Raw genomic sequence first — 12,046 nt, 5'->3', positions numbered from 1 at the left:
GCTGGCGCGGGATCGGGCAGTGTTTCGTTCTGCTGTGCATGGGGTCGCTATGAGTCAGAAACGACTCGACGGCACTTAACAACAACAACAACACAAAGTTAAAGGACAATGATGAATCTGCAAAACATCTCACAACATGCATGAACCTAGAAATAGTATGCTAAACAAAATTAGTCACAAAAAGACAAATCGTATAAGACCACTACTGTGAAAAGTCAAGAAAAGCTTTACACACAAAAAGAAATATTCTTTGACGGTTACCAGGGGTGGGAGGGGAAGGGAGCGTAAGCTACTAACTAGAGGGAAGGCACACTAACATGGGAGAAGGCAAAAAAAAAAAAAAAAAAAAACCCTCTAACTTTCTCCAAAGACTCTAATCTTAAACAGAAAACAGGTCCCTGGAGAAATGGAAGGCTATGGAGAGAGGAAGAAGAGTAAAGCAGAAGTCTCAAAGAGAGTGACAAATGGCTAGTCTTTTTTACTGAACTAGTTATTACTGAGCTGTTTGCCATTTGGCCCCAAATATTTTTAAAACATGCAGATAAGGAGCATTTATTAAAACATTTTTAAGTTGTCCTTTTCAAAAAGAGAGTCTGGCCACTCTGTATACTGCATAGGTGAGTTAAGTACTATTATCTCTGCTGCAAAGATAGGGAGACAACGTGTAACGAATTACCTTAATTTCCCACAGACATACGGCAAATTAAAAATGAATAAATAAATAGCCAACAACAGTAAATAAAGGAAGACAGTCACAAAAGACTATTTACTGTGCGATTACATTTATTTAAAATTAAAAAACAAGCAGAACTAAACTAGTGTTCGTGTTTGCATATTTACAGAAAAGGGGCAAGCAAGAAACTTCTGAGATGTTGGCAATGATCTGTTGTTTTTTGACCTAGGCAGTAGTTTCACAAGTTTCTCTCCTTACAATAATTCTTAAGGTTATCTATTTCTGTTTTAAGGCCTTTTCTATGTTATACTTCAAAATAGAAAGGTTAAAGTATTTTGAATAAAAAGAAATATAAATACTTCGGCAAAAGTAAATTGCTCTATAAGAGAGAGAGTAACCCTTCTCTTTTAGGCATAAAAACTACTTGGGTGAATCCGTAACACCAAAATGTGCAGGCTAAAAGATTTCTATAGGGTAAAGGGTCCTGTCCTATTTGAGAACAAAGTATTGGAGAAGAGCTAGAAAATCAGTCCTTGGGCAATGCAAATGGTTAAGTGCTTGACTAGCTGAAAAGTTGGCAGTTTGAACCCACACTGAGGTATCTTGGAAGACAGTCTGGTGATCTGCTTCTGAAAAGTCACAGCCTTGAAAACACGATGGAGCAGTTCTGCTCTGTACACATGGGGTCGCCATGAGTCAGAATGAACTCAAAGGCAAGTAACAATACCTCTACCTACTGGGAAATGTCTTGGGCAAGTTACTTAACCTCTCCATACTTCAAGTTCCTCATCTATAATATGACTGTTTCATAAGGCTGTTGTGAAGATAAGTATGTTAATATGTACAAAGTGCTTACAATAGAATCTGGCACATAACAACCAACAATTTTTTTTTTTGTTTTGTTTTAAAGTTACACTCGGAGTAAAATATTTAAAGCAAGCTTGCCGAATGTGAGAATGGCAAGGTTAGCATATATGCATCAACTATGTAATATAGCACATTACATGGGTGTCTGGGCTCTATAATCTTAAAATCTACCTGATTTTGAGATTCTAGAAGTGATCGTTTATACCATAAGAATATTAAGAACTGATGAATGTATTTCCTAGATGCCTCCTAGAGAATAAGATTGATGTGCTAAATAAAACGTATTATTACCAGTATCTTAATATATAATGCTGTAAGTACCTTAGGTTATATATTGCCTATTTTGAGATGCTAGAAACAAATTAATAAATCTTACATCAAGCCATTCAACCAATACCAAAGATAGTAGAAGCAAATAGCTCTGCAAGACAAGTTCTTTATCCACTAGTCTAAAAGTTGATCATTTAAATTTTTAAATATACACTACATTTTATGTTTCATAGAAATACATTAAACTTTTTGAGATTTGAAAGCAGAATGCAATCAGTTCACTTCTAAGTATTCAAAAATGTTTACAGGATCAGAAAATGGCTAAGAGTGTTAAAATAAATCTTAGTAAGCCACACAATGATGTTTACTTTTTCAACAGTTAAAGATAATGTAACCACATCTATATGGCTTTAAAAACACTGGCAACTTTTGGTTATTTTGTAATAAAAATTATTTTTGAGGATGAAATCTTAGTAACAATGGTTTAAGTGAGGAAAAAAAAAAAAGCAATTATGATCTTCTGGAGGAAAAGCCTTCTGAAAAGAGGCAAAGAAATAGTGAAAGTTCACAGTCATTTTCAAATTAATATATCCTTAAGGATTGTTGGTGCTGCAGTGGTTAAGAACTCAGCTGCTAACCCAGAGCTCAGCTAGCTGCTCCACAGGATAAAGATTTGACAATCTTTCATTCCAGTATTCCTCAGTAAAAAAAGGAAAAAAAGGATCCTAAAATTTATCTACATACTCATGTTTAGTTATGTCTCCTCAGGCAATTTTATCAACATTCCTCCTCAGACCAGTAAGTCACATATTACATGTCTGCTCAAATGTTATCTCTTCAGAGAAGACTTGCCTGAACATCCTATCTAAAATACCAGCCTTTGTCACTATCCCCTCATCATACTATATTTTAATTCACAGCACTCATTTGCTCCTTACATCATTATCTGTGTATTTCTTGTCTGTCTCTCCCACTACAATGTAAGTTCCATGAGCTAGGGACTTTTTGTGTTGTGTTCACTGTTGTACCCTTACCATCCAAATGGTGTTCATACAACACAGTCCTCTCTTCTGACCTTTATACCCAGATACCCAATTCTTGACTTAGATTTTAACATACCCAACAGTGAACTATCCTTAATTTCAGCCCCAACAACAAAGGCAAACATCAGTAATGGCACAAGTAATCCTCCAAAAATGGCACCATCACCCAGAAACTTAAACCAGAAACACTAGGATCATCCTTAATTCTAACACATTCATCCATCAAATCTCTGTACTTCTGCTTCTCTCAGATCTGGTAACTACTCTCCATCCCAACTCTCCATGCTAGTCTAAGACACCATAACCTTGAAACCTGATTACTATAATACCCTACCCATCCAACCAATCTCCTGCCTCTTGTTCTTTTCTAAACTCTCTTTAAAATATCACCGTTATGCTTACAATTCACTTGCTTCCTACTGCTCTTCAAATAAAGAACATAAAATCCTTTACATGGCCTTTGGCCCAGCCTACCTCTATAGGCTCATAAATTAGCCACTAAAACAAAGCAAAACAAAATAAAAACTAGTTTCTTATTTTGACATTGTCACTGACTTGCCTTCACAATATTTAACAGATTTCAACAAAGAAAAATATCAAATCTCAGATTTTATAAAGTCTGTAACATTCATAAATGTTTCTATTTCATATTAAAACATTTCAACATTTAGCCTGTAAAATACTCAGTCGATAAACATGTTAACAGATAAAAATATGAAAAGATGCCCAAGACACATTATAAAATTAAAAATAAAATCAAAAAATAAATAAATAAAGCATGATGCAGTATGGTATGTACATTATAAACCCTTCGGTTTAAAAAAAAAAAAGGTGAAAGGAGAAGAGGAGGATGGTGAGAAACACATATATTTATCTGACTTTATTATTCTAAATACATTTTATGTGGTATGTAAAAAATATATACATGTTTTTATTTTATTGTTGTTATGTATCCTAATTTTTCACTTTTTAAAATAATCTTTAAAACAGATTTACCAGGACTGAAAGAAACATTCCTTCAAAAACCAAATACTTGCTACAGGATTTAATCTCTCTAGCCTGAGCCAATAATTAGAAGGCAAAGAATAACTTATGCTCTTCTTCAGCACCTGGAAAGAAATTTTTTCTAGTCACCTTCTCCCTGATAACCAACTGAGAAAAAGAAAGAAAAAATAAAGTTCCTACTTATAAACACATTAAGTTTAGAAATTCATACAAAATCCATCTTGGTCCACCACTAATCCCAACATAAGACAAACATGTTCCTACCTTGATTTGACAATTTCTTTTTCATATATATCTTCAATTACCTGTTATCAAAAATATAAAAATGTTTATTATCTCAATTTTTTCAGACCTGAAATTGATGGTTTCTAATTGCTGAGATTACACAAAATATTCTGATTTAGGAAGGCTATCAAAAATCACTGCTATTGAAATGATACCAAAGATTTTTTTTAATAATCCCATTACATTACTCAAAATATGAAATAACAGAAAGCAAATGAGTAGAAGGTAAATAAATAATGAAATATATTTACCTAAAAACAGAGTTGCAAAATAATCATTAAAATGATGTGCTAGTAACAATCTTAAGGAAAATAAAAATTCACAAAGACAGAATATTTTTAAAAACTTAATTTTAAAGCACATAAATTTTGCTATACTCCACCTAAAAGTCATAATAATGTGCTTTCAAAAGCTAGACAGAAAATAAGATAAAAATATGAAGACATAATAGAAGAAAATAGTAATTATTATATCCTGTTATTTACATGCACATGATAAAGCCTCGGAATTGCCATTCATTTGAGAGTCAGGATAGGCAGGATGGTATAATACTTAAGAATTCAGGTTCTGGAGTTGGAAGCCTGGTTCAAATCATCTTTAAATGCTGCTGGCTACTACCCTTGGGCAAGTGCCTGATCTTTCTAAGGCTCAGTTTCCTAATCCACAAAAAGGATCTAACAACATAAACTAGCCTACATGCTAAAACAATGCATCTAAAGAATTTAGTACAAGGCCTGGCACATAATAAGCCTTCAATAAGAGTTATTATTAGTAGTAGATGTAATAGTAGTACCAGTGATAACAGTAATGAAAAAAAAAGCCTACTATAAAATTATAAAATGTTTTAACATGTCATATGACTACTTCAATAGTGTATCTTTTAACTGTTCAAAGCTATTTGTCAAATAAATGTTTGGGGGTGGTAGCAGGAGATGAGGCAAGCAAGTCTGGTTCAATCTAGATAAAATGTTTTATCACTGCTTTTCTTTTTATCAAAAGTCAAATTAAATAATAAAGAACATAACCAAAACCCATTGCCGTCAAATTGATTCCAACTCATAGCAGCCCTATAGGACAGAGTAGAACTGTGTCATAGTGTTTCCAAGACTGTAATCTTTATGGAAGCAGACTGCCACATTTTTCTTCCATGAAGCAGTTGGTGGGTTCAAACCACTAAACTTTTGGTTAGCAGCTAAGTGCTTAACCAGTGGACCACTTAGGCATCACGACACCAGAGCTCATTTAAAGAATGGCATAAACCAAAACCAAACCAAACTCACAGATATTGGATGGATTCCAACTCATAGCAATCCCCTCCTTGGGTTTCCTAGGCAGTATCTCTGTGGAAGTAGATTGCCCAGTCTTTCTTCCAAGGCGTGGCTGGTGGGTTTCAACGACCAGCCTTCTAGTTAGCAGTCAAATAAATGCCTTAGACACTATGTCACCGGAGCTCATAGTTCTCTTTAAATACCAATCCATAATAAAGTCCTCCTAAATGGTCATACATAGCTTTCTCTAGAATTATCACCAGTAGTAGTACTAAAATGATCTGGATATGAGTTTCTTCTCTAAAAATCACAACCTAACTAAGTTTAATTCAATCTGATAGTGCCATCAGGATATTCTGTTATTACTGAAAAATGATCAACACACATATAAACACAGATAAATATAAACAGCATATAGTAAGATAGAGCAATCCCGCTGATAATTAAGACTAATGTATGCTTTGTTTATGAAAGGGATTAACTAGCTAAACAAAAGATAAATTAAATATTTAAGCTCAAATAATGTAAGAACTTTAAGGTTAAGAATCTCAGTTTTACCATGGGTGCCAGAAGTATCACAATTCAATTCATAATGGTAGAATTACTTGTCTTCATTATTGTTTAATGACATGCAATATTTCAACAAAATCCATTTCATTTAAAGATCTCTCTTTAAGAATCTATTCCAGTAAACTGTAGGCAATGTTAGGAGACAAAGTGTATGTGGACTGCTGTGTGGAAAGTGAATTTGCTCTGCAAGCTTTCACCCATCACAATAAAAAATAAAGAAAGAAAGAATTTCAATGAGCACTGTGGTAGTTAAGGTTGTATGTCAACTTGGCTAGACCATGGTTTTGAGTGTCTGGGATGTAATTATTTCCCATGATGACACTGGTAATCAACTCCACAGTGGAATCTGCTCTGAGTAGCTAAGTAGTTTTGGGGTGTGGCCGTTTCCAGTACACATGGAGAAGCTTTGAGAAAAGTCTCTAGTTTTTTGGCATGTTTGGATCCTGCATTTGGCAGAGTCTTCATCTTAATGGCCTGCCATGTTGCCTGCCTATTTTGGGATCATTCCTCAACTTTAACTAGTGGCCTACCACATTATCTCCTAATCCTGGGCTATGCCATTTTATGAGTTGATCTTGGGTTCCTCAGCCTCAGTAGCCAGCAGATGCTTGCGTCAGAAAAAGCCTCTAGTTCTAGTGGGCCTAGAACAGGAGGCAGAATTAAAGCCCAAGGTTGAAGAGCCTTTACCCAGGACCTACAGCCAGCACTTTGAACTGAGACGTCTACGCTCCTAAAATGTAAGAAATAAATCCCTGTTTGTTAAAGCAATCCATTTGTGGTACTTCTGTTATAGAAGCACTAGAGAACCAAGACAAGTATTAACCCTACATTTAGGAATATTTCCTTTTCTTTATTCTAAATTGCTTAAATTGAAACATATATCCATTCCTTTATTGGTTATAATTGGTCCTTAGTTCTCTAATACGCTACACTAAACAATTTCCACTCCTTTCACCATTATTACCAACCTTTGCTTCCAGATTATCAACCTAAAAATTTAAGGGAAAACAAGATTCTACCCCAAATGAACTGTCAAAAATTTTTAGGAAAATTTCTGTGTATTTAAAGATATGCATAGTCATTTATGATGATAAATTAAGAACAATGTAAGACTATAAAGATGAAAATGGTTAAATAAATTATATACATGCATATTTTTAAAAAATTAAAGAAAATATAACAAAATAATAGTAGAGATTATCTCCAGGTGGTGATTTTTATTGTCTTATGTGTAACTTCAGCATTTTCCAAACTTTTTAACATGAATTATTATTCATTTCACAATATAAAAACTGTATGTTTAACTTTTTAAGAACTAAAGATAGTTTTTTTGAATTAACCCTTAAAAGGCAGATACAAAAAAGTATACCTGCTCAAAAAATATGTTGCAATGAAAAATACTTACTTTTATATCAAAAGGTGATTTTTTCTTGATGTGGGGTGCCCAGTACTTACAAGCCAACTGAAAAGTAAACAAGTGTAAATCGTAAGTCACAGATTCATATCACTGTAGAACTTGAAGACTAAGATCCTTTAGTGACAATCTGTTCTGAAACATGCACTACTGGCATGGGGGACAGAATATTTCTTCCTTCCTTCTTGGGAGATTGAATAAAGAGCTCTGGTGGTGTAGAAGGTAAGGCATTTGGCTGCTAGCCAGGTCAGTGGTTTAAATCTACGAGCTGCTCCACAGGAGGAAGATGAGGCAATCTACTTCTTTAAAAATTCACAGCCCTGGAACATCTATGGGTGTCACTATGAATCGGAGTCAACTGGATGGTAGTGGGTTTGGTCTGGCTGGTGGGGAATCAAATAGGCACACAGGCTATTTAGCATCCTTGGCCCCAACCAACTAAATGTTAGTAGTATGTTATACTCCCTGCCCCTGTTGTGATAAAAACAAGAACAAAACATTTTCCACTCACTCACAGGGAAGCAGTATGGACTGATTAATAATAACAAAATCAAACATCCTCAGCAAAGTTCTAAGGAAACTCAGATTCAAAAAGATTAACTGCCCAAGATTACAAGCAATAGTTGAGCCAGTATTACAAACCAGATCCAAAATCTTCACGAATGTTGATGCGTAAAATAAACCTTTAAATGATTAGTGCACATAACCCAAACATATAAAACCTAAAAAAAAAATTGCAGCCTGTTAGCTGGTTCCAAAAAAACCAAACTCACTGCCATCAAGTCTGTTCTGACTTATAACGACCCCTCCTTGGGTTTCCGAGGTGGTATCTCTATGGAAGTAGATTGCCCAGTCTACCTTCCAAGGAGTAGCTGGTGAGTTTGAACCACCAGCCCGCCGGTTAGCAGTCAAATGTCTTAGGCACTATGCCACTAGACCTCCCATTAGCTGGTTACTACATAGAGTAAAGGAGTTAGTACGTTATATTTCATTACAGTAGATTTTACCTGGAAAGTGTGAACATTAAATACGTACATACAGTGTTTCCACATACTTAGATGGATTTTATTATATTTAAGAAACAACATGGCTTGGTCGATTTAAAAAAACAAAAAAAACTAAACAATCTCTTAAAAAGTGGAAAACAGGCAAGCACAAAGATTCACTAGCATACTTACAAAAAAGTGAATCTAGACAGTATCTGGCACACTGCAAACACTCTAATATTTGATGGATGCATAAACAAAAAATCGAAACCCACTGCCATTCACTGAATTCCAATTTATACTAACCATACAGGACAAAGTGGAACTGCCCCACAGGGTTTTCAAAGCTATAAACCTTTACAGAAGCAGACTGTCGCATCTTTCTCCTGTGGAGCAGCTAGTAGGTTTGAACTACTGACCTTTCAGTTACAGCTGAGTGCTTAACACTGCACCACCAGGACTTTTTGGATAGATGGATGAATGAAAAAAGTAAAAAATGTTACTTGTTCTGTGAGGCTTTTCTCAACTCTACTTGATGGTAATAATCACCTTTCCCTTCTCTTCATTTTATAAATAATTCTACTGTGGTCTTGGAAGGAAGATGGGGCAATCTACTTCCGTAGTGATACTGCCTCGGAAATCCAAGGAGGGGTCGCTATGAGTCAGGTCCAACTCGACAGCACATAACAACAACAACAACTACTGTGGTCTTATTTTTCTGTATTAAAATTATTTTATTGTTTACCTACTTTTGTTGCTCACTGAATTGAAACATTAAAGTGGTTAAACAAACCAAACCAAACCCACTACCATAGAGTTATATCTGACTCACAGCAACCCCTCCTTGGGTTTCCAAGGCAGTATCGCTACAAAGTAGATTGCACAACCTTCCTTCCAAGGAGTGGCTGGTGGGTTTGAACCGCCAACCTTCTGGTTAGCAGTCAAGTGCCTTAGGCACTACATTAATAGTCACCCAAGCAGTGAGGACACTGACATTGAGAAAAACCTTCTAAAAAACCATTATAGTAATTGCTCACTTATATGACACTGTCCCAAATAATCAATCACTCTTCAACCCAAGAGAAAACCTCACTCCACCTTCAATTATCCTGTGGCGTCATTTCCTCACTCTGTCCCCTATGGGATTCACATACATTGGGTCATCTTCTCCTTATATTATACCCTTAACAAAACTAAGTCTGATCTGTTGTCATGGATTCGGGGACTTCCAAATAAATACGTAAGTTTTGTCCTATAATCCAAACTGGTTACTGTACATCTCTACTTGATTAATTATCTAGTAAGCATTTGTTAAGCATCTACTACGTCTCTTATTTTTTGTCCTTCAGTTTCTCCTTCGCCTTAGGCTCTAACCTGTGACTTCTCCAATAAGGAATACACTGTTTCCACCATACTTTCTAGTCTCATATAGAACAAAAACTCTTCCCATTCTCTACTTAGTACAGCTGTGACAACATAGATTTTTCAAACCTAACTTTACTGACCGACTCGACGGCAAATAACAAGAAGAAGCCTGGGGGGGCGGGGAAACACCTGCCTGTCACTTTGTCTTACTGTGGTGGCTTGCATGCTGCAATGATGCTGGAAGGGCTATGCCCAATGCACCCTAGTGAACAGGTGCTAAATGAATGTTTTCAGATGGCAACATTGGAGCAAGTGTCTTGTCAGATTCTTGTCATTTCTCTCAAAAATTTAGGTTACTCTATTGCCATAAAAAAAAAATATTCTTCTTCTCTGAAAAGTCAGTCCAACATCAGATCGACTGTGTAGCCTTCATGTCAATCTCAAGTAGACTGGGGTGTTCGCTCTTCCCGTGCAGTGAAAAAGGCAGTAGCGACCAACTCCAGTATAGCAAGACTCGCACAGTAGTTTTCTTTTTTGTGTCCTGGGATTCATTGAGGCCAGGGCGATCTCTTCCACCATGGTATCCTATCCCCAGCATCTAGCACAGTGGCTGGCATATGGCAATACTCAGATAAGTGAACGAATTGACGAACGAAGAATACCTAACGAACGCTCCCAGTACCGAGGAAAACTGCCAGTCTTACTCCTAGACCTCGGAGATTCACGCCTTCACCCCTTCGCGTGCACCAGACTCGTCCAAACTCACCTGGGTCACGAACTCCGCGTTAATTTGGGACACCGTAGGAGCCACAATTTTCTTGGGCTGCGCAGGGGTCGCCATGGCAGCACACACTCTCCGTTCTGGTGAAAACGAAATAACTGCTTCCGTGCACTTCCCCTAAACCGCGTCTGCGGCTGCTTAAACAGCGAAGCAGGATTCCCCCGGCCTAAGCAGTCCCAGCTTTCACGATCCCCCAGGAATCAGGGACAGCAGCCACTGCGTTCCCCCGGAAGCGGAACGAAAAGAGGCCGGAAGTACATAGAGGCGTTGTGTTTGAGCTAGAGAGACAGAGGCTTCGACTTCCCCTGCACTCGCCCCCTAATGGGCAGAAGCGAGAAGGTGCCAGGGTGGCTGGATTAAAGTCGCAGGGAAGGCTCCGGCTAGAGGGTTGCTTGGTGTTAGTGAGTGGCTGGAGCTGAGGTTTTATTCAACTCTCAAGAGAGCTGTAGTGAAAGAGATATAGACTGGGCATCTGGGGGCTTGGTTTTAACAGTTTGTTATAGCTTTATGAAGGCAATAAACTGCAAATATTTAGAGTGTAATATTTGATACTCTTTTATATATGCATATATCCGTGAAACCATCACCACAATCAAGATAATGAGCATATCCAACGCCCTTAAAAGTTTCTTCATGCCCCTTAGCAATCCCTCCCTTCCACCACTCCCACTCATCCATTAGCAGGTAACCACTGATACGCTGTCATTATAGATGTATAGATTACTTTGCTTCTTACAGAATTTCATATAAATGAAATTATACAGAATGTACCTTCTATCTGGCTACTTTTATTCAACATAATGATTTTGAGATTCATTTGTATTATATGTATCCATAATTCTTTTTATTTCTGTATAGTAGTCCATTGTGGGGATATACCACAATTTGTTAATCCATTAATCCTTTGATGGATATTTGGGTTGTTTCCAGTTCTTGGCAATTACAAATAAGCTCCTCTGAGCATTCGTGTGTAAGTCTTAATGTGGACATGCATTTCCTTTTCTCTTGAGTAAACACCTAGAAGTGAAATGACTGGGACATAGGATATGTTTAACTTTTTGAGAAACTGCCAGATTTCCAAAAATAGTTTATCATTTTGTATTCACAGCCGTATTACATGAGATTTCTAGTTCCTGCTCATTCTGACCAGTACTTAATGCTGCCAATCTTCTATTTTAGTCATTCTAATAAATAAAAGTTAAAAAAAATAGAAAACTCACTGCCATAGAGTCAATTCTGACTCATAAAAACCCCCATTGGTTTTCCGAGGCTGTAAATTTTTACAGAAGTAGATTGCCTCACCTTCCTTCTACTGAATGGCTGGTGGGTTTGAAACACCAACCTTCTGGTTAGCAGCCAAATACCTTAGGCATTATGCCACCAGAGCTCCTTAGTCATTCTAATAAGTGTGGAATAGTATTGTGGCTTTAATTTGCATTTCCCTAATAACTAATCAGGGAGCTCTGGTAGCATAGTGCCTAAGGCAATTGACTGCTAACCAGAAGGCTGGCGGTTCAAA

At 36.7% G+C, this 12,046-nt stretch overlaps 1 protein-coding gene across 1 annotated transcript in view; it reads right to left on the bottom strand.

The window, feature by feature from the left end:
* The window catches only part of AQR (aquarius intron-binding spliceosomal factor), a 199,198-nt gene extending 188,611 nt beyond the window's left edge, over positions 1-10,587 (bottom strand). The window contains exons 1-3 of the mRNA XM_007940518.1: positions 10,513-10,587; positions 7,387-7,443; positions 4,123-4,163 (exon numbers count right to left, since the gene is read on the bottom strand). Of these exons, the coding sequence (XP_007938709.1) occupies positions 4,123-4,163; positions 7,387-7,443; positions 10,513-10,587 (173 nt within the window). The remainder of the gene's footprint in view (positions 1-4,122; positions 4,164-7,386; positions 7,444-10,512) is intronic.
* Between the last annotated feature and the right edge of the window lie 1,459 nt (positions 10,588-12,046).

This window comes from Orycteropus afer, unplaced genomic scaffold (genome assembly GCF_000298275.1).
Source record: "Orycteropus afer afer isolate SDZICR_OR568_19922 unplaced genomic scaffold, OryAfe1.0 scaffold00068, whole genome shotgun sequence".
Taxonomy (NCBI): domain Eukaryota; kingdom Metazoa; phylum Chordata; class Mammalia; order Tubulidentata; family Orycteropodidae; genus Orycteropus; species Orycteropus afer.
The sequence above is the reverse complement of the archived record's forward strand: the minus strand, read 5'-3'. Positions and strand labels throughout refer to the sequence as shown.